Below are 23,474 nucleotides of genomic sequence, written 5' to 3' on the forward strand. Positions count from 1 at the left end.
GTGTTTGAGCTCTCTCTTGCGTTCCTTCAGAGGAGCAGACTGTAGCACACACACACACACACACACACTTCATGTGACTGAGTTTGGATTGTAACAGTTCCATTTCTGATTTTGCTTCTTTGAAGGTCAAAGTAAAATTATATCACATTCAGATTTTACAGGAAACTTTTACACATTTTAGAATGTATTTATTTAGAGTTTCTGACCGTTTAACTCCTGACTGTTCTGAATATTCTGAATGTTCTGAGTGTTCTGAGTGTTTTGAGTGTTCTGAATGTTCTGAGTGGTGGAACACTGCCAGGAGGAACACTGCTCTGAAGTTGATCAGAACTCTGTTTCTAACTGTGAACTGGTTTTGGTTCCTTCAGAGGGACTGAGGTCTGTTAGTGAGCTGGTCCAGAGGGCATCAGGAGGACGTCTGGAGGACGTCAGGTGGACGTCAGGAGGTCGAGAGGACGTTTAGAGGACCAGAGGACATCTAGAGGATGTCAGGAGGTCCAGAGGACGTCTAGAGGACCAGAGGACATCTGGAGGACGTCAGGAGGTCCAGAGGAGGTCCAGAGGAGGTCCAGAGGAGGTCTGGAGGACCAGAGGATGTCAGGAGGTCCAGAGGATGTCAGGAGGTCCAGAGGACGTGAGGAGGTCCAGAGGACGTCTGTCAACTGTGAACCTGCAGCTTTAACTGTTTCAGCCATTCAGTGAGTCGGACTTTGACCCTAAACAAACAATCCACTCTGAGTCTGAACTCTTTATATAACGTCTCTAGTATCTTACTGTTCTGACTGAAACACGTTTGATCCGTACCCATTTTTGAAACCTGATAAATTCATGTGGGACGCAATTTATTAAATCTTTTTTGTTAATATAATCCATTGAATCTTATTTCCATAGATGTATTTTGTTTATTTCCTTGTTAGCACCTTATTTTGAAAACCAGACTGGTGACACGTTTCTTAATTTTGGCGGTTTGAATGTTTTTCCTGTCAGCTGATTGAACACCAACATTATAACTAATATCTTTTCTTTTGTCATGATAACAAGTTGAATAAATGTTAATCTGAGGACTCTAACAGAACCAGACTGACCTCCGCTGGCCTCCTGGGAGGCGATGACGAACCCAAAGCCTTCTCCGGACCGCCGCCTCAGCTCCACCTCCACCGCCTTCACTGTTCCTCTTGCCTCCTTGGACACGGCTCCCAGCGCTCCTCCCCCTCTGACGGGAGGAGGCCCGCCGGCACTTTCCTCCACTCCCAGCAGGTCCCGCGGCTCCAGAGTCAGTGTCACAGGAACCGAGTCCAGGAAGCTGGTGCTCTGGATGAGGCCGGAGGAGGGTGGCCCGTTGGGGGTCTGAGCAGGAGGAGCCACTGTGGAAACAAAAAGAAGTCAGAAAGACGGAGGAGAGGAAGAGACAGGAGGAGGCAGGAGGAGACAGGAGGAGGCAGGGGGAGAAAGGAGGAGGCAGGAGGAGACAGGAGGAGGCAGGGGGAGACAGGGGAAGACAGGAGGAGGCAGGGGGAGACAGGAGGAGGCAGGAGGAGGCAGGAGGAGGCAGGGGGAGACAGGGGGAGACAGGAGGAGACAGGAGGAGGCAGGGGGAGACAGGAGGAGGCAGGAGGAGGCAGGAGGAGGCAGGGGGAGACAGGGGGAGACAGGAGGAGACAGGAGGAGGCAGGGGGAGACAGGAGGAGACATGCGGAGGACTCCTTACCTTGGTGGGTCCCTGGGGCCGCCAGGTTCCCCTCCTGAGGACTCTCCAGGACCAGACCAGCCTGGCTGAGCGGGGGGACCCCCACCAAGGCACCCGTGGACGGCGAAGGCAAGTCGGCTGAAGTGGGCGAGTGGGAGGAAGAGGGCGTGGCCAGGCCGTGTGGCGAGGGGAGGGGCTTGTAGAGGTTGGGTGTGACGACTGGAGAAGACACAAGACCTGAAGAGAGGTAGAGTCACAGCGTGAGGTCACTGAGAGGAAGTGATGTCACTGAGAGGACGTGATGTCACTGTGTTACCGTACCTCCTCTGTAGACCAGTAGAACCACCTCGCCCTGTTTGGTGTGTTCCTGCAGGACTCTCTGCACCTGAAGACACAAACACATCACGTATTGTCTTTAAACATGTTGATTGTTGACTGGAGGACTCAGGGTCCACCAAACTGAGTCTGTCAGAAACAACCAGAACGCTTTGGTTCAAGAAGACACTGTTGTGATTAAACTGGAGAGCCAATGAGAGCCCAGCTGGCTTGTGTTTAGTTGATGTTACCTGAGAGAAGCTGAGGCTCTGGACGTCCGCCCCGTTGACCTTGACAATGACGTCCCCAGGCTGCAGCGTGGGGCAGTGCCTCCGGTCCCAGACCCGCCTTACCATGGCCAGCTGCCCGCTTTGCCCCCCCGCCGTCACGCTGAAGCCCAACCCGCCGCTCTCACTGCACCCAAGGGCCACCGGGACCAGCTCACCGCCGGGCGCCACCCCGGGCGCCACCCCAGGCACCCCGAGGGGCAGCGCCAGCCCCGGGGCTCCTCTTGAGGACGGGGACGGAGCCTGGTGATTGGCCGGGCAGCCGTTAAAGCCACAGGGTGGGACATCTCTGGCCGGAGGCGGGGCCAGGGACGTCTGCGGCATCGACGGTCGCTGAGGAGCACCGGGAGGCGTGGAGGCGGCGGCGGGGACGGGCGGGGCGGCGGGGCTGCCAGAGCTCTGGAGGATGCCCGTCTCCGGCTGAGACAGGGGCAGTTTGGACAGAGTGTGGGAGGACGAGGACGTGATGGGCAGCGTGGACGAGGACAGGTCGCTCTCCGAGGACTTGGAGCTCTGACGGAGCAGCGAGGACGACAAGAGGGCAGGCAGCGTGCTGCTGCTGTAGCCAATCAGAGAAGACCTACAGAAAACTGCTTTAATATTTCAAAAGGGTTCAGATTGAAATCTATTTTATAACCAGCAGCATGTTTCACATCTCATGCTGTAATTCATGATTCATTTATAATCATTATTATTATCATTATTATCATTATCATCATTATTATTATTATTATTATTATTATTATTATTCATCTTCAGCTGCTGGTTTTTGGAAGTTTGATAAAGTTTGTTTAGTGCTGGTTATATTTTTCAGAATATTCACTTTCTGGAAAAGTATCTATTTTAGTATCTATTCTATTCATTTATCAGACAAATTAAGATAAGAGAGCTCAATAATGTATTTATTGTAATTAATTCAGCATCAACGATGACGGAACGACCTCATTTATATGTTGCTAACAGTGCTAATGCTAATAGTGTTAATGCTAGCAGTGCTAATGCTGACAGTGCTGCTGGTCTCACCTGCGTGTCCCGGGGTTGGACAAGCCGCCATCAGAGTCGCTGTGATTGGCTGCTGTCCTCTCTGGAGGGGGGGGTGGACCCAGGGGGGCGTCAGGTGAAGTGGGCGTGGACGGGCTGGTCAGCCCATTCGTCATTGGCTGAGCAGCGTAGGAGGGCGGGGTGTGTCCCATTCCTGTTATTGATATATAGATATATGTAAAATAATTCTCTGTAGACAGGAAACAGCGTATCAAATTAAATAAAGTTTCATAGATAACAACAATAACAAGATTTTGGAAAGCTGAAAAACTGTATATGAATAAAAAACCAAATCAAACCAAAAGTTCAGTAAGTAACGCAAGTTTGTGACCTGGCGTGCTGCCGTTGGCATCCGGCGTCCGGCTGTACGTCAGGTGAGTCAGGCGGCTCAGATGGGGCGGTGGCTCGCTGGGAGTCTGTGGATGTTAGAGAAGTTACAGTTGGTGTCTAACAGTCAGTAAAGGTTCAGGTGTCGGTGTCTAACAGTCAGATAAATGTTCAGGTGTCGGTGTCAGTGTCTAACAGTCAGATAAAGGTTCAGGTGTTGGTGTCTAACAGTCAGATAAAGGTTCAGGTGTTGGTGTCTAACAGTTAGATAAATGTTCAGGTGTTTGTGTCTAACAGATAAAGGTCCTGGTCTTGGTGTCTATCAGATAAAGGTCTTGCTGACCGTCTCCAGGCTCTGTTTGGGGCAGCCATCGGGGTTGTACAGCATGGGGTATCCTCTCCGCAACACCACGTCCACGCTCTGGCCCATGGGTACGGCCTTCAGCAACTCCACCACCTCTTTGTGTGAGCGGCCCAGCACGCAGCCGTCATTGATGTAGACCAGGATGTCGGCTGGAGGAGGAACAGGTTTCATATCGTCAGCTCAGAATCCACAGGAAGCAGTTTCTGATTTCATATAAATGTTGATGATCTAAATCATCAGACAGGAAACAAACCATTTATTACTGATGTTACAGACTGAAGGTAGGGTTTATAACATTTTCAGCAACTTCACTTGACTTTCTGAAGAGACGAAGACTTGTGACTCGAGACTTGAGACTCGGTCACATGTCTGATAGTTTGTTCAGGAACTGTTTGGTGAGTTTCTTCTTCTGGTTTCTGTTTTTGTTCTTCTCTCTGTGTTCAGGAGTTTCTACTGTTTTCTGCTCTCTTTCCCAGGAGGCTGTGTGTGTGTGTGTGTGTGTGTATGTGTGTGTGTGCTACATTCCTGAAAATATATCCTCAGTGCACGTGACAGTGTAGGAGAGAAAGGGGGCTGTGTGTGTCAGATTAAAGAGTGTGTTTGTGTGTGTGTGTGTGTGTGTGTGTGTGCGTGTGGATTAGTTGGAGATCATGAGATTGAGTCTCTCTGGTTCTCAGGTTTTATTTATAATCCTTCAGAGTTGAATCAGAATAAATCATCTGATTAAAAGTTGAATTCTTTGAGCTTTACTTAACTGTAAAGTTCTTTATGAATCAAATGAATTATAATAATAATAATAATAATAATAATAATAATAATAATAATAATAATAATAATAAAATATTGTTAATAATGTGAAAGATGTTTTACAGTTTGGAGGAGCAGAAAGACTGTTTTTATAATTTGCTCCATTAATCTGAATGTTTCCTGAATGAAAAACGTTTTAATGTGTGAAGGAAGGAAACGTGAAATAATAATCCTGCGGGATGTCTGTTGTGTTTACTTCCTGTTTGTTATGTTTACTTCCTGTTTGTTGTGTTTACTTTCTGTCTGATCAGGTTAATGAGTGAAACCTCAGAGTGAGACTTTGGTTCCCTGAGTTTAGGCTTCAGGCAGTACCCCCGATGCCTGAAAGTCTAAAGTCAGGGCATAATCACACCACAGATCAAATGGCATGCTGCGACCCGATTGGCTGCTGTCTGTCAGCAGGTGTTCATTAAGTCCAGCTGTCAATCAACCGTTCATTACCTGAGAACACCTGAAGGTCTTGCAGGTGGGTCCACCCTGACCCACAGCAGCAGAAACGCAGGTATAAAGAGCGTAAATAGTATCACCTGTAGTATATTTGGCAGTAGTATCACCTGTAGTATCACCTGTTGTATATATAGCAGTAGTATTACCTGTATTATATATAGCAGTAGTATCACCTGTAATATAACCTGTAGTATATATAGCAGTAGTCTCACTTGTAGTATATATAGCAGTAGTATCACCTGCAGTATAACCTGCAGTATAAATAGCAGTAGTATCACCTGTAGTATATATATCAGGAGTCTCACCTGTGTTGAGGGCCGGTGGTCCTCCAGGTGTGACACTGTAAACCTGCAGAAACTCTCGTGGTCGACTTCCTCCGACGATGTTGAAGCCGAAACCTCGAGGACCTTTAGAGAGACGAGTGTGGATGGAGTAACCCTTCAGCTGACTGGGCTGCTCCGTGAACTCTGGGACTGAGACAGAGAGAACAGGTCAGAAGACAGGTGAGGACAGGTCAGGACAGGTCAGATGGCAGGTGAGAACAGGTGAGGACAGACAAGGAGACAGGGGAGGCTCCGGCTGCAGGTGTGAACATATTTCTGCCTTTCAGTCCACAAACACTGAATCCTACCTTTCCCATGATGCAGCTGATCTGTCTGATAATATATGGATTTATTATTTATTGTTGTGACTTTAATATACAAACAAGTAAAGTAAAATAAACAAGTAATGTAAAGTAAAGTAAACAAGTAGAGTAAAGTAAAGTAAAGTAGAGTAGAGTAGAGTAGAGTAGAGTAAAGTAGAGTAGAGTAATGTAAAGTAAACAACTTAAGTAGAGTAAAGTAGAGTAGAGTAAAGTAAAGTAGAGTAAAGTTAAGTAGAGTAAAGCAAAGTAAAAAGTAAAGTCAATTAAACAAGTAAAGTAGAGTAAAGTAGAGTAAACAAGTAAAGTAGATTAGAGTAAAGTACAGTAAAATAAACAAGTAAAGTAGAGTAAAGTAGCGTAGAGTAAAGTAAAGTAAAGTAAAGTAAACAAGTAAAGTAGAGAAGAGTAAAGAAAAGTATAGTAAACAAGTAAAGTAAAGTAAAGTAAAGTAAAGTAGAGTAGAGTAGAGTAAAGTGAAGTAAAGTTAAGTAGAGTCTGACAGGGAGTTAAAGTGTCTCTGCTGCCCCCTGCTGCTGCTATCAAAATAAAAGTGACTTTCTCTGTATTCATAGTTCAGAGCTGTGAAGTCAAATTAAAATACTGAGAGAAATGAGATAATACGATTTGAATAAATAATTCACTTTAAAAAAATAAACAAGACAGTTAATAAATATTTAATTATTAGACTTATAAAAGCTGGAACACACTGAATGTGTTTGTTAAAAACAGGCTGCAGATTATTAAATCTGGGACACAAAGTATAAGATTACTATTACTATTACTATTATTTATAAACTCCCAGTTCAAATGTGATGATGATATCTCAAATGACCATTTTTGTAATTATCACCATAATAATAATCATGGAGACTGTAATAGCATCGTGGTAACCATGGTGACATACTAAATGTCATTCTGGGCTCTAATGAAGCTGAACACTTTAAGAATCAGATCCCAGATCAGATTTACTGACTCTGAGCTGCTGTTGAAAAAACTTTCACTTGTAACTCAACTTTGATCATAAAATCCTCCAAAAGTTCCACTTCTTTATTGGTGATTTAAATCCCGCCCCTAAAAGCCATGTCTCGCTGAGTTTGGAATTCTATTGGGTAAAGGAAACGCCAGTCATCAGCTCGCTGGGCTGTGAGTGGTTCATCCTGCATCTGGGACACAGAAGATCCTGATAGGTCAGATAAGGTGTCAATCAAAAGGTCAGAGTTCAGCAGGGTTGCTATACTGGGAAAATTTAGAGTGACGGAGAATGAGCGGGAAAAAAACTACAGAGAAGGTTAGTAAATATAACAATAGTTATTATGTAACTATTAAACTTGTTATTATAGTTATTATATTACCGTATATTATTACTAGTTATGAGGCAGTAGCTCACTTTAAGGTAAAGTGTTTTCATTGTAATTTAGAATAAGATCACCACCAGTGTATGTATACTTGATCTATGCATATTTAACAATCTGCGTGTGAAATTCAATTTACCTACATGGAGATTTACATGTCTAATTACAATATGAAAGCAACTCTGATGAGTTATCAGTAAGAACTCTCAGGCGATGGTCTTAAATGTACATCTGTATGTTTACTGTTTTGTATTTTATTGTGAAGGACAGAAGTACTGTCCAGGTATGTTGGTAATGATGGTTGATAACGGTGATATTTATTTGGCTTACCCAGAAACATCCAATTTACCCCGAAAAACTTTATTGTTTTACAGCGAGGAGATGAAAGTGTCCCATTTGGGATACAGTTAGCACACGGCTAATTCACCGGCGTTAGCGTCCTTTAGCCGACTCTGGTAAACCCGGGCGTAATGTACACGGTTATCGCATACAATATACGGTTCGACAGATAAGAAGTTAGACTTTAGTTTCACACCATTTAATTAATTGGAAGCATAACATGGTCATTTATATTAGTAATTAATGTGAAATTTTGATAGAATCTTAGTCGAACGGTGTCCGATTTGGGATACAGTGACGTTAATGACAGGAAGTTGTGGAAATAACGCTGCAAAGTTTGTCTTTTTTCTGTTTGATTCAGAAACATTTTTAGCAGTGAAGCTTGTTGTCTGTGAAAGTTTAATAAAATGCTGCAGTTGTTTTCGTCCATACTTGTTTGATGTCAGTTCAGTTCAGTTTGACTGAAAACTTTGTTGGTCAGTCTGTGGGTTTGACTCTCATTGTGGACAAAAGTGTAATAATAGTGTAAAAACAGTGTAATAGTGTAATAACAGTGTAATAAACAGCCGTTGGGTCACGAACACGTGAATATTTAAAGACTTACGCTCTGTGAACGGAGTCTCTTTGCTCAGAGTCCGAGGGTCGAACCAGCTCGTCGTCTTCGAGTTGTGACTGAAACAGTGACATCATCATCATCATCATCATCATCATCATTATCATCATCATCATCATCAGCATCATCAGTCCAAACATGGTCACAATGAATTCTGGTTTAATGTAGGATCAGTGGAACTCTCACAGTTTATGTTTTGAGATTCAGACTTTTCAAATTAAAGATAACTTTTGATTAACTTCACTGATCAAAACTGTGGAGTATTTGTTCAGATAACAAAAGTCTTTTAAGGATCAAAAATATTCATATGCACCAAACTCCATTAAGAAAACATTAGATTTTAGTTTTTAACATCATTAAAGAGTCCGCTGCTCATCTAAATATCCTCTTTAATTGTGACTATTGATGTTTTTAGTCATTACTGACTCGATGTAGTAGGGCTCTCCTGAGTCACTGAAGGCCAGCTCCCAATTCTCAGGCAGTGGTCCTCCTCCTCTTCCTCCTCCTCTTCCTCCTCCTCTCCCTCTGCCTCTCACTCCTCTCCCTGCTCCTCCTCCTCCATTCTCCGTCACCTCCCGACTCCCCACCGCAGACTCCCATGATTGGCTGAGAGGCAGGATGGTAGGTGGGACTCCGGCTGACCCTGCTGACAATCAGACAGACAGAGAGACAGACAGACAGACAGAAAAAATGAACACTTGGGTAATAAGAACAATCTATAATTAAAAGATAAATTAAATATTTATTTCACCTCTTTGAGTTTTTAATTTCACGTCCCATCCAATAACAAGTAGTCCCCAGGGGGTGGGACTTATAACCCGTACTGCTGCCACCAGGGGGCGGGGCTTATTACCAGAGGTGTCTCTAGGATTTTGACACATCCGGGGCTCAGCCCAGAAGAGCTAAGCAGATGCGCGCGCAGAGCGTGTGCCCTGAATTTTTTTCAGACATGGAGACATTCTCCACATACTCTACAGGTATCTGCTCTGCACAAAAATGCCCCATTCATCATGTTGAACATACCAACAGCAACCATTCAGCAACAGTAAACATTGAGATGTTTAATGAATCATGTGTTTTACTTCAACATTTGTCTTGTACAATATATCTGTCTTAACTTGCATTCTACACTTGACTTTACATCTTGTTTTTCTTTTTCTTTCTTCAGTCATCATGTACAATTAGGTCTCCGCATTAACTCTTACTCTACACCTACTGTCTTTGTTCATTTCTTGTGTGTAACTTTTTACTTTCACACTACACTTGCATTCAGAGCAGGAGGCAATCTCCGTGTCTGAGCATGGAGGCCAACCAGGAAGTGCCTTAAGCCTGCAATCCACCGAAAATTCCAGTAGGGGGTGCTAAGTTTGGCTGCAAAAAAAATCTGCCCATTCATTTCAGTGCAAAATTTGAAAAATTCTGACTTGATTTATTACCCCAGAAATTTTTTTCAGGACAACAATATGGTCTCAATCACTAGTAAAAAAAATCATCTTCAAGACAATTTGATGTCAATAGTTCTAATAATGGCCCCATTTAGAAGAAAATAGAAGATAAAGAATCGTATGATTTGGGGCGTTTCTAGCTTTGATTGACAGGTCACTGACAAGGCGAGCTGTCACCAGGAGAGAAGCAGAGCAATGCGTATCCGCGGCAACGTGTCAATAAAGTTATATATAACATTATATAGATAGAAAAGAGGACGTTTACCGATTTGGTCTCATAACTTTGACCCTTTCACACTGTATTTTCACTTAATGAGAGTTTATTTGGACGTTTCGTTCAGTAAAAATGTCTTGTTCAGTGTTTGGTTGGACTAACAGACACTCCAAGGAGTCACTGCTCAGTTTTCTGAGGTAAGAAAGATACATTTTGTTTTTGTTTTTTTGCTAGCCAAAACTAGCATCCCAGTTAATGCTCCAAGTAATGCTAACATGAATTAGCAGCGGCTTCTCTCAGTCGGGTTGCCGGTGTAGAGAGGCGTGTAGTCAGTGTTGTCAGATCCCTCGCACTCCGCCACAGTCCAATTATGGTCTGCTCCGGGTATCGGAAACAAGATGGCGACGAGTGTAACGCTGAACTAGAGGCTTCCAACCATAGACATATATATATATATATATATATATATATATATATATATATATATATACACATATATATATATATATATATATATATATATATATATATGTATATATATGTCTATGCTTCCAACGGGCAGTCCACAAACCAATGGGTGACGTCACGGTGACTACTATTATTTTTAGGTACACAATTCTCACACACTATAATTGCATTTACAGACAGATGCTAATAATAAAAGATTTTTTTTTCGCATGTAATATCAACTAGCTGCTAGCTAGCTAACGTTAGCTACTTCCCCTAGTAGTTCCAGCTGCAACACTCTTTTCGAAATTATACATTCTTACATAATTTCTATTTTTAGGGCCTCGGGGCAATAACACCGAGCACTACTGTTATACTATGGATTTTTTCTTCTTCCTCTTCCGGACGCAATTTTGTCCCGCTACTAGTCCTACAACTTGAAGAGTTGCAGGACAAATTATATATCAAATAATCTTGTTAAACTTCAGCTGAACAGCTTGCTGTTGTCAAGCCTGCCTGTTGTCAAGTGCGCCCGCTGCCTGACACCACTGTTTTGGGCAAGCTGGAGGTGTTAACCACTTGTGTGCCAAAGCCAAAGTAGTGGCTTTTTATTAAAGAATTGTTACTCAAACATGTCCAAATACACTGTTTAATCGAAGCATCAACATAGGATAACTGTAGTTTGGAATGTGATCTTAAAAAATAAAAAATAATAATTTATTTTATTTTATTTTTTGAAAAATAATATTCGGGGCTAATTAAAAAACATCCGGGGCTTAAGCCTAGGGACGCCACTGCTTATTACCTGTACTGTAGCCACCAGGGGGCGGGGTTTATTACCGGTACTGTAGCCACCAGGGGGCGGGGCTTATTACCTGTACTGTAGCCACCAGGGGGCGGGGCTTATAACCTGTACTGTAGACACCATAGGGCGGGGCTTATAACCCGTACTGCTGCCACAAGGGGCGGGGCTTATTACCTGTACTGTAGCCACCAGAGGATGGGGCTTATCACCTGTACTGTAGGCCCCAGGGGGTGAGGCTTATTATTGCGTCTGATGATGATTTGAATAAAGTTTGAGCTGCAGGTGTTGGCAGGAACAATGAAGAAAACCACAAAACTATCTGGGTGATAATCAGGTTTTACTCTCAGTAAACTGCTTCACAAGCAGACAGTTCTTAAAACAACCAGGACAGATCTTCAGTCAGCCACACACACACACACAAACACACACACTGGTGGACGTGTTCCAGTCTGAAGAGAATTTTTTTGTTTTTAGAAACTGTGTACTTGTGAAGCAGTTTACTGAGGCTTTTGTGAAACCTAATATTTCAGTCAGTGAGTACCTGAGAGGCCTGAGTCCTCCTCGCTGTTGTCCCCCTCCTCTCCAGCCTTCTCCAGGTTGCTCAGAGACTTGCTGCGGGTCCTGAAGTTCCTCAGCAGGTTGCGGTGCTCCTGGTAGGTGATTGGTGGGCTCTCGGGGCCGATGTGGACGGGGCGGGGCGTCCCGTAGTAGTTTCCTGTGATTGGACGAGAGACGGAAACCAAATAAAACATTTTTACATTTAAATAAACACAGTAAATGAATGATGTGTTAGTAAGCAAGAAATACATTGTTTTAAACTTACATAGAATAATTAATAAAACAAAGAAATGAATAATTTATTTTTAGAGAAGATAAAACAAATATTATGTTTGACCTTTGAACTTGCCGCTTTCCAGCAGCGCTCCAGACTCCTCCAGAGAGAAAAACTCCTCGATGGACACAAAGTTATAGTCCACACCTGAGATCTCCCCGTCACGAGGCTGTCGGGTCGTACCTGCAGGGGGCGGAGCCACGTGATGTCATCACTGTGTCTGTGTGTCTGTGTGTGTGAGTATATTTCCCCTGATAACAAACTTTTCCACTGCAGAGCTGCCACTCTCAGGTGTTTGTTTCTCTTCCTGTAATCATTAACAGACTTTGTTCACCTGCAGCTGAACTCTGAAACTCTTTGTGACAAATCACAGATCTGACGGCAGAACTCTACAAACTGACACCACAAAATGTTTCTCTGTCAGAGAAATACATTAAAAATCTTTCGTTTCAGATTAAAAACATGTTTGCAAATCTAAAAGTTTGTCTTTCAGAAAGACAGCTGGAAGAGCCAGATGTTACTGAGAGTGTGTGTGTATCTGTGTTTGTGTCTCTGTGTGTGTCTGTGTGTGTGTGTGTGTATGTGTGTGTGTGTGTGTGTGTGTGTGTGTGTGTCTTACAGGGGACAGCTCTCAGGTAGAGGTTTTCTCTGATGAGCTGCTGCAACTGACTGTCCATGGAGCCCGGAGTGAAACACTTACTGAGGTACAACCTGAGGTCCTTACAGAGGGACGAGCCTGCACACACACACACACACACACACACACACACACAGGATATGATGTCACAGTGATGTCAGTTATAAACTGGAGGCTCGAGTGAAAACATAAATTTGCAACAATTTGTGCAATTTCAATGAAAAAACGTAAATTAATGATAAAAGATGAACCACAGAGATCTCTAGATTTTAAAATAAATTTAACAGAACAGTAAGTAAATTAATAAATAGGGGAATCAATAAAAAGGAAACTAATTATATTTTAATTGTATGTCACATTTTCTGAAAAGTGATTTAAATTATACAATTTAAACTTTATTTTTAGTAACATTTGTGGATCATAAACCACTAAAACCAATAAAAGCAAGTTGGTCTCACCTGGTGACACCGTCTTGATTCTGATTGGATGAGGACAGGAGTTCAAGACTCCTCTGACATCACCGAGGGTCATCCCTAATACGGGCGTGCCCCCAATCTCTAAGATGATGTCGCCCACCGTGGCCCCGCCCCCATGGGCTGCTGTGACAAATGGGAACTCGCCGTAGTCAGCCCCACCCCCGATGGCCAGCCCGAGCTCTGCCGAGCCGCCACCCAGCGGGACGAAGCTCTCCTGCACCTGAGGACGCACGGCGAGGACCGGAGGTCAACAAACAAACATAAACAACATAAATAATATAAATATAATAACAAAGATACATTGTTACCTTCGAGCGCCAGTGCAGCTTCTTCACCGTCGCTTTAGACATGACGGCCGAGCTGCAGACAGAAAGACAGGTAAACAACCAGTAAACAACCTGTAAACTACCAGCAAACAATCAGTAAACTATAAGTAAACTACCATTAAACAACTAGTAAACAACCAGCAAACAAACAGTAAACTACCAATAAGCAACCAGTAAACAACCTGTAAACTACCAATAAACAACCAGTAAACAACCAGTAAACTACCAGTAAACAACCAGCAAAAAAACAGCAAACAACCAGTAAACAACCTGTAAACAACCAGTAAACAACCAGTAACATTGGATCAGATGGTAGGGTCACTGTTAGAGACACTGGATCAGATGGTAGGGTCACTGTTAGAGACACTGGATCAGATGGTAGGGTCACTGTTAGAGACACTGAGGATCAGATGCTAGGGTCACTGTAAGAGACTCTGGATCAGATGGTAGGGTCACTGTTAGAGACACTGGATCAGATGGTAGGGTCACAGTTAGAGATACTGAGGATCAGATGGTAGGGTCACTGTTAGAGACACTGGATCCGATGGTAGGGTCACTGTTAGAGATACTGGATCAGATGGTAGGGTCACTGTTAGAGACACTGAGGATCAGATGGTAGGGTCACTGTTAGAGACACTGGATCAGATGGTAGGGTCACTGTTAGAGACACTGAGGATCAGATGGTAGGGTCACTGTTAGAGACACTGGATCAGATGGTAGGGTCACTGTTAGAGACACTGTGGATCAGATGGTAGGGTCACTGTTAGAGACACTGTGGATCAGATGGTAGGGTCACTGTTAGAGACACTGAGGATCAGATGGTAGGGTCACTGTTAGAGAGACTGGATCAGATGGTAGGGTCACTGTTAGAGACACTGTGGATCAGATGGTAGGGTCACTGTTAGAGACACTGAGGATCAGATGGTAGGGTCACTGTTAGAGACACTGTGGATCAGATGGTAGGGTCACTGTTAGAGACATTGGATCAGATGGTAGGGTCACTGTTAGAGATACTGGATCAGATGGTAGGATCACTGTTAGAGACACTGAGAATCAGATGGTAGGGTCACTGTTAGAGACACTGAGGATCAGATGGTAGGGTCACTGTTAGAGACACTGAGAATCAGATGGTAGGGTCACTGTTAGAGACACTGAGAATCAGATGGTAGGGTCACTGTTAGAGACACTGAGGATCAGATGGTAGGGTCACTGTTAGAGACACTGAGAATCAGATGGTAGGGTCACTGTTAGAGACACTGGATCAGATGCAGCAGGATGACTCTGTATATAATTTAAAGTGTAAAGTTGAGTTATAAGCAGCAGTTTGAACAGACTGGCGGATATTTTTTGTGTTTTTCGGGTTTAAACTTCGACAGTCAACCGCGACTACAGTTCGTCTCCTAGCAACAGAGAAACGCAGTACTGAAATGTTTAATCAGTGGCGAGCTGAACACACACACACACACACACACACACACACACAAACAACAGCAGATGGTGGCAGACAGCAGGGAGCCGCACACACACACACACACACTCACATATTTACACACAAACACAAATAGATGCCGACCAGCTACGACACCATTTCATTTATACACAATCAGACCCACAGGGACAGACACACACACACACACACACACACACACACTCTGTCTCTCTGCATTAAATATGGATGAACATATGTGAAGGTGGGAGTCAGAACACAAACAAACAACAAACAAACTGAAGCTTTAAAACACAAAATTAACTGACGAAGCTGTCCAGGAAATAAAACACTAAAAACATTTAGTTGGGTAACGTGTGTGTGTGTGACTTCCTGTCTGCAGGTGATGGTCGCTCACCTGCAGACAGAGAGGAGGACAAGTGTCCTCAGAGAAACCAGGAGGAGCTGTGGGGAGGACCTCACATCTCACTGTGAACCACTCGAGTCATAGTGTCTCGAGTCATCGTGTCTCGAGTCCTCTATTCTGGAGGTCACAGTCTTGAACCACGTCTCCGGGTTCCTTTCTGAGAACAACCTGTACGATCAAGATCAGTCTGGATTCAGGCAGGGTCACTCTCCTGAGACTGACTCCTGTCTGCAACTAAATCACTGCGTCTGGCTCCAGCAGCTGGCCAATCATCTGCTCTTTTGCTGCTTGACCTCTCTGCAGCCTTCGACACTGTTAACCACCATATCCTCCTCTCTACACTCACAGAACTTGGTATTTCAGGCTCTGCCCTCCAATGGTTCAAGTCCTACCTAGCAGGGAGATCTTTAAAGTATCTTGGAAGGGAGAAATGTCCAAACTACAAAACCTTTCCACTGGGGTGCCTCAAGGATCAGTGCTAGGCCCCCTTCTCTTCTCAATCTACACCACCTCACTTGGTCCAATCATCCTCCATCACGGCTTCTCATACCATTGTTATGCCGATGATACCCAGCTGTTCCTGTCCTTCCCACCAAACGACCCCACAGTCTCGGCTCGTATCTCTGCTTGTCTTGCTGATATCTCCACATGAAGACAGAACATCACCTACAGCTCAACCTCTCAAAGACTGAGCTCCTTGTCATCCCACCCCATCCCACCTTATATCAGCCTATCAATCTTCAGCTTGGATCCATCAAGTCGTCCCACCAGCTCTGCAGGGAACCTGGGTGTCATGACTGATGACGAACTGATCTTCAAGGTTCATATGTTCTCAACTGCCAGATCTTGTGGATTCTCCCTGTACAACATCAGGAAGATAAGTAGATTTGAATTATTTATATTTGAATTTGAATTGCTTAACTTGAATAATTGCATTGAAAAACTGAATCTGAATTGTAATTTAAAATTGAATTGATTAATTTGGAACTGATCATTCAGTTCTCACAATTCAAATTAAATTTTTTGCTACGAACATCCGGGTAGTTGAGGCAGAGCAATTGAGCGCAGATACACAGAGCGCCTCTTCAGCCAATTAGCACCTCCGTTTTCTTTTGTAACACTTGTTGCTACTCGGTTGCCACTCACCACGAAACGGAGGAAGAAGTTAGGCTGGCTTGACCATGGATTGGCCAAAGAGGCCATTGAATTTGAATTGTGAGAATTGAATATTCAGTTCCAAACTAATCAATTAAATTTCAAATTACAATTCAGATTCAGTTTTTCAATGCAATGATTCAAATTAAACAGTACAAATTCAAATTATGTGATTCAAATTCAGTTTTTTAACGCAATTATTCAAGTTAAGCAGTCCAAATTCAAATATAAATAATTCTAATTCAGTTTCTGCTGGCACATATTTCAGCCCATAGATCAGACCCTACCTGACTAGCAATCCACACAAATCCTGGTTCAGGCCCTTGTGTTATCACATTTAGACTACTGCAACTCTCTACTGGCAGGACTTCCTGCTGCACCACGGCTCTGACTCTGATATGGTTCTGACTTCATCCTTGCTTTATTGTATTAACTCTCCTTGGTATGTCGCTTTGGATAAAAGCGTCTAAATGACATTGTACTGTACTGTGTCTCGAGTCATCTTGACTTGACAAGCCGAACTTTGCTTGCTTGAACGTAGCGATGTGATTGGCTGTGAAGTCTCTCTGACAGGAAGTGAGCTTATAATCACACACACACACACACACTCTCTCTCTCTCTTTCTCTGTCACTTCCTGTCTGACACCTCGCTCAGAAAAAAAAACATGTGTGTGTGTGTCGTACCTCAACAGACAGGTGTGTGTGTGTATTCAGCTCTCATCTCCAAACGTCTCCGTGTCTCTCTCCTGTTCTCTCCGAATGTCTCTCAACCCTCTTTCTGTTTCCTTCTCTCTCTCTCTATGTAAATGTCTCTCTCTCTCTCTGATAAGCTGGTCAGAGTTCAGGTTGTGATGTCACAATGTGTTCAGGGAGTGGACCGTTGCTTTATGTGGCTCTTTGAAGGAATGTGTGTGTGTGTGTGTGTGTGTGTGTGTGTATGTTGGTATGTGTCGTTAGTTTCGACTCTCTGGTCTGATAGCTGAAAAAAGTTTCAGTTTGTTTGACTTTCTGCTGCAGATCTGTTCTCTGATGTTTGAGTGTTAATAAAACAGATCATTACAGATCAGTTCTCTCTCTTCTCTGTTCTCTCCAATGTAGGAAATAATCAGCAGAATAATGAAAATAATGATAATCTGAAATCATATAAAACAGACTTTTAATAATTTAACTACATTTCACTGATTAAACGTTCAGACTTTTACTGCAGTAAAGATCTGCGTGTTAATCTTTAACCTGCAATGTGATGTCATCGCTTTATTTTCACTTTAATCTGGAAACATTTTGTGTCAGTGTTTCTGAGCAGCTCTGGTTCAGTTTCAGCAGCTCTTTGACTCGTTTCTCTGGATGATTTGTGCCGACTCGGGATTAGAGAGCGTAGCTTCTGATTGGCTCAGCCTGTCAGGCGTTGTGTTGTGATGAAAGTGAAATCTCCCAGCATGCTTTGTGTTTAATGTGATGTGATGGATTAGGAGACAAAATCTGTTTTATTCATTCAACAGTTCGAAGAGCAGAACCAGCATCTGACGATTGTGAATTGAGGCTCATTTGCACAGAAAGAAGACATTTTTGCACCAAATATTTGCAGGTTCTGTAATTTAAATATGTGCAAATAATACAGGAGCATCATTATATTTCCTTTCATGAACTCAGGACACCTTCAAACACACACACACATACACACACACACACACTCGGTTTCACTTCAAAATAAATGTCTCCCATCACACTGAGAGAAACAGACTCATATTATAAATGTTATTTATGTTTTGGTCTATAAATATAAATAACAACAGCTGAAAGTAGAAAAACTATCGACATGTTTGATGATCAAAAGGTTCAACAGTCTGCTGCAGCAGCACTGCAGAGGCAGCAGGGGGCGATGTCACGTTTATAACCTCAACCACAACAGTCTGGAAATATGTTTTCTTTAAAAGATCGACAAACATCCAGCGTTTATCGCACAAACAAACTGTAACAACAGACTTTATCTTCGTAGTTTGAACTTTCCCACAGTCCTTGAACGCATCATCAGTTATAAAAAGGGACCAAAACTTGTGTTAAATGTTGATATTTGTGTCAGAATCTCTATATTCTACATGTGTCATTTAAAATAAAGCCTTTGCACTAACCAGATCCTGTTCTGGTTAGTGCATTATTAGTGCATTAGTTAGTGCATTAGTGCAAACATTAAATTCTGCTCCTCAGAGACACTGTGAAGACATGATTGATTGTGCTGAGACCAACGGTCTCGACAAATATTCACTGAAAATCTGTTTACACAGAGCAGAGAGGAGAGGAAAGGAGAGGCTGTTTACACAGAGCAGAGAGGATAGGACAGGAGAGGCTGTTTACACAGAGCAGAGAGGATAGGACAGGAGAGGCTGTTTACACAGAGCAGAGAGGATAGGACAGGAGAGGCTGTTTACACAGAGCAGAGAGGATAGGACAGGAGAGGCTGTTTACACAGGACTTTTCAGATTATATAGATTTATGGATGTATTAGTAAGTCCACAGTGAGTAAACTGAGTGGCTCTGTATGTTTTTATTAAAGTGTCTCTGTAAAGGTTTCAGTCAGGACTTTAAACCTGTCCGACTGTTTTCAGGTCGCTGTGTTTCTTCAGCAGCTCTCTGAGACTCAACACACAAATTATTAATGTTCAGAGTTTATATCTGAGTGTGAGCAGGTCACATGTGGGTCAGAGCGCCGAGGAGCTCCTAGCCGTGTTTCCTCTGCAGCTCCAGCTAACCTACTTCTATCCTCTGTGTGTGTGTCTCTAATGAGGCAGATCTTCAGACTCTGACTGTAAACCAGCTCTGACAGTCAAACACAGACAGCAGCTCCAACAATGATGATGAAGATGTTGGTGGTGATGATGATGGTGATACTGGTGAGATTAATTACTTTATTAATCCCACAAGTGGAAAATTCAACCTCTGCATTAAACCCATCCAACACCATGCTGAGGAGCAGTGGGCAGCACACTACTGTGTGGGGGAGCTGTGGGGGGTTAGGTGCCTTGCTCAACGGCACTTCAGACCTGTCAGTCCTGGGAATCTGGCTAGCCAGATTCTTAACCTCTCACCGACACACTGACCTGAAACTCAATAAATTAATGATAAATTTGCCAATAAATGAGGCAGTGAAAATAAAAATAATTAATTGAAGGTAAACATATAAATGAGAATAAATGAATAACAATTACAGTGTGCTCAGTAACTTATTTTTTACAGCATGCTCAGTAACTTGTATTTTTTTTACAGCGTGCTCAGTAATATTTCCCAGGGGGCCGAACTGTCAGCATCAGACACAGTCGGCTCACCTCGAGGCTCGATGTCGTTCACTCACACAACAAACAGTGATTCAAAGGCTCCTCTGGGAGTTGTAGTCTTTGACATCACAGATCTGTAGTCTCTATGCAGCAGCTAATTGAACCTGATCATCAATCAATCAGATTGTTGTTCAGAGCAAAAGAAGCTTTTAAACATCAGACAAAGAGTTTAAACGGGTTCATGTGAGAAAAAAAATCACTGAAAGATTCATCATCTGAACCAACTCCAACTGTTTTTCAACAACACAAATAAATAAAAAGTAATAACAAATAAAGTTGGACTCCTTGAATCCACAAGAGTCTCAGCTTTCCAGTCAGACCCGATTTATACAGCTCACAGACTGTTTAGGGACCCCAGGATGCACAAAGATTCACTCTTGTCTTGTTATCAACATAAAGTGGGCATGTCAGTAAAGACTCGTGGGTTATCAGCATTAAGTGGGCATGTCAGTAAAGACTCGTGGGTTATCAAAATAAAGTGGGCATGTCAGTAAAGACTCGTGGGTTATCAGCATTAAGTGGGCACGTCAGTAAAGACTCGTGGGTTATCAAAATAAAGTGGGCATGTCAGTAAAGAGGAGACTCGTGGGTTATCAACATAAAGTGGGCATGTCAGTAAGGACTCATGGGTTATCAGCATAAAATGGGCATGTCAGTAAAGGGCAGACTTGGGGGTTATCAACATAGAGTGGGCATGTCAGTAAAGACTCGTGGGTTATCAACATAAAGTGGGCATGTCAGTAAAGACTCATGGGTTATCAGCATAAAATGGGCATGTCAGTAAAGAGCAGACTTGGGGGTTATCAACATAGAGTGGGCTTGTCAGTAAATAATAAACTTTAGGAAAGAGGAGACTCGTGGGTTATCAGCATAAAGTGGGCATGTCAGTAAAGACTCGTGGGTTGTCAACATAAAGTGGGCATGTCAGTAAAGAGGAGACTTGCGGGTTATCAACATAAAGTGGGCATGTCAGTAAAGACTTGTGGGAACATAGAACTTATTTTATCAGAGGAACACTTTGAAAATGTTGTTTTTTCTTCTTGCTAACATTTAACTGAACTTTGCAGCATTAATCACCTCCTTCCTGAGCTGATATCAGGATGTGCTGATAGATTCCTCAGATCTTCTAGTTTCATGTGATATGTGTTGTTAAAACTCCGCTGCAGAGAGAAAAATATCAGCAAGAAGTCTATCCAACCAAACACAGCAGAGTTCTAGAGGACCACCGCTCATTTAAGTCACACTGACAGAAATGAGTTTAAAGAGAGAAGATTAATATATCATCAGCTGTGTGTGTGTGTTGAACCTGTAGCAGAGACACAAACTAAACACTGATTCTTCTTCTCTGCTCTCATGTTTCTGTCTTCAACCAGCAGCAGGAGGTCAGAGGTCACTGCAGCCTGAATTGAGGATGAAGATGATGAAGATGAAGAGGTTGGATGCAGCTCTGTGTTGTTCCAGCGTGCTGAGGCTGAGCGTCTCTGACAGCAGCTGTCAGTCTGAATCTCTGCACACACACAACGGCGATGACATCATCACAACACACCGCGACGTCATCAGCGGGCTGACTGTCGCCCGAGAGACGAGCATCATATCCCACTCTGCCGGGGGTCAAAGGTTGGAGTGATTTCTGTTTTATATGTGATCATGACTGAATCTACTCTTAGAACGAGTCTGGTTCAGAGATCTGCCTTTGTATTTAATAACAACAGACTGAACAGTTAATTACAGACACTTCCTCTTCTAGGAAAAACTTCAAAGAATTTTATCTTTCACCAGTTTTCAATTTCATTATCAGCTTTCTACAGTTTTCATTCAGACACAGTTCACGTGAATCACAGAATGTGTGCGTGTGTGTGTATATTACCTGAGGACAACGACGCCTTCAAACACACACACTGTATGTCTCTTTAACCGGCTTCAAAATAAAAGTCTCCCGACTGAGAGAAACAGACTCATGTTATCAGTGTTGTTATTTATGGTTTTGGTCCATAGACATACAATAGTGTTCAATATAATAGCAATCCAATGTGACTAACCAGATTAATCCAGGTTTTTAGTATATTTTTTATTGCTACATGGCAAACAAGGTACCAGTAGGTGCAGTAGATTCTCAGAAAACCAACAAGACCCAGCATTCGTGATATGCACGCTCTTAAGGCTGTGCAATTGGGCAATTAGTTGAAAGGGGTGTGTTCAAAAAAATAGCAGTGTCTGCTGTTGACTTTACAAACACAAAACTATTTTGTCCAACCTTTTTTTTCTAGGATTTAGCAATCCTGTGAATCACTAAACTAATATTTAGTTGTATGACCACAGTTTTTTAACTGCTTCACATCTGTGTGGCATGGAGTCAACCATCTTGTGGCGCCTTTCAGCTGTTATTCCACTCCAAGATTCTTAAACAACATTCCACAATTCATTTACATTTCTTGGTTTTGCTTCAGAAACAGCATTTTTGATGTCACCCCACAAGTTCTCAATTGGACTAAGGTCCGGGGATTGGGCTGGCCACTCCATAAGATTTTGCTGGTTTACTAGTGTGTTTGGGGTCATTGTCTTGTTGAAACACCAATTTCAAGGGCATGTCCTCTTCAGCATAAGGCAACATGACCTCTTCAAGTACTTTGACATATGCAAACTGATCCATGATCCCTGGTATGTGATAAATAGACCCAACACCATAGTAGGAGAAACATGCCCATATCATGATGCTGCACCACCATGCTTCACTGTCTTCACTGTGTACTATGGCTTGAATTCAGAGTTTAAGGGTCGTCTCACAAACTGTCTGCGGCCCTTGGACCCAAAAAGAACAATTTTACTCTCATCAGTCCACAAAATGTTCCTCCATTTCTCTTTAGGCAAGTTGATGTGTTCTTTGGCAAATTGTAACCTCTTCTGCACATGCCTTTTTTTTTAACAGAGGGACTTTGCAGGGGATTTTTATAAATAGATTAGCTTCACACAGACGTCTTCTAACTGTCACAGCACTTACAGGTAACTCCAGATTGTCTTTGATCATCCTGGAGCTGATCATTGGCTGAGCCTTTGCCATTCTGGTTATTCTTCCATCCATTTTGATGGTTGTCTTCCGTTTACTGCCACGTGTCTCTGGTTTTGCTCTCCATTATAAAGCATTGGAGATCATTTTAGCTGAACAGCCTATAATTGTTTGCACCTCTTTATAAGTTTTGCCCTCTCCAATCAACTCTTTAATCAAAGTACGCTGTTCTTCTGAACAATGTCTTGAACGACCCATTTTCCTCAGACTTTCAAAGAGAAATGCAGGTTCAACAAGTGCTGCTTCATCCTTGATGAAGCGTGCATATCACAAATGCTGGGTCTTGTTGGTTTTCTGAGACTCTGCTGCACCTACTGGTACCTTGTTTGCCATGTTGCAATAAAAAATATACTAAAAACCTGGATTAATCTGGTTAGTCACATTGGACTGCTACTATACTGAACACTACTTTAAATAACAACAGCTGAAAGTGGAGAAAACTATCGACATGTTTGATGTTTGATGAACAGAAAGTTCAACAGTCTGCTGCAGCAGCACTGCAGAGGCAGCAGGGGGCGCTGTCACATTTATCACCTCAACCACAACAGTCTGAAAATGTTTTCTTTAAAAGATCGACAAACATCCAGCGTTTATCGTACAAACAAACTGTAACGGACTTTATCTTCACAGTTTGAACTTTGCTACAGTCCTTGAACACATCATCAG

The 23,474-nt window shown here is 42.9% G+C and overlaps 1 protein-coding gene across 1 annotated transcript in view; it reads right to left on the reverse strand.

The window, feature by feature from the left end:
- Positions 1-21,003, reverse strand: part of LOC131971301 (membrane-associated guanylate kinase, WW and PDZ domain-containing protein 1-like) — a 43,047-nt gene extending 22,044 nt beyond the window's left edge. Inside the window, exons 1-16 of the mRNA XM_059332675.1 lie at positions 20,822-21,003; positions 13,390-13,441; positions 13,064-13,301; positions 12,588-12,704; positions 12,032-12,151; positions 11,678-11,851; positions 8,652-8,871; positions 8,217-8,284; positions 5,581-5,748; positions 4,001-4,170; positions 3,662-3,746; positions 3,313-3,484; positions 2,254-2,869; positions 2,009-2,072; positions 1,709-1,924; positions 1,086-1,364 (exon numbers count right to left, since the gene is read on the reverse strand). Coding sequence (XP_059188658.1) covers positions 1,086-1,364; positions 1,709-1,924; positions 2,009-2,072; positions 2,254-2,869; positions 3,313-3,484; positions 3,662-3,746; positions 4,001-4,170; positions 5,581-5,748; positions 8,217-8,284; positions 8,652-8,871; positions 11,678-11,851; positions 12,032-12,151; positions 12,588-12,704; positions 13,064-13,301; positions 13,390-13,441; positions 20,822-20,880 — 2,818 coding nt within the window. The 5' untranslated portion in view covers positions 20,881-21,003. The remainder of the gene's footprint in view (positions 1-1,085; positions 1,365-1,708; positions 1,925-2,008; positions 2,073-2,253; positions 2,870-3,312; positions 3,485-3,661; positions 3,747-4,000; positions 4,171-5,580; positions 5,749-8,216; positions 8,285-8,651; positions 8,872-11,677; positions 11,852-12,031; positions 12,152-12,587; positions 12,705-13,063; positions 13,302-13,389; positions 13,442-20,821) is intronic.
- Between the last annotated feature and the right edge of the window lie 2,471 nt (positions 21,004-23,474).

This window comes from Centropristis striata, chromosome 5, assembly GCF_030273125.1.
Source record: "Centropristis striata isolate RG_2023a ecotype Rhode Island chromosome 5, C.striata_1.0, whole genome shotgun sequence".
Classification (NCBI taxonomy): Eukaryota; Metazoa; Chordata; class Actinopteri; order Perciformes; family Serranidae; genus Centropristis; species Centropristis striata.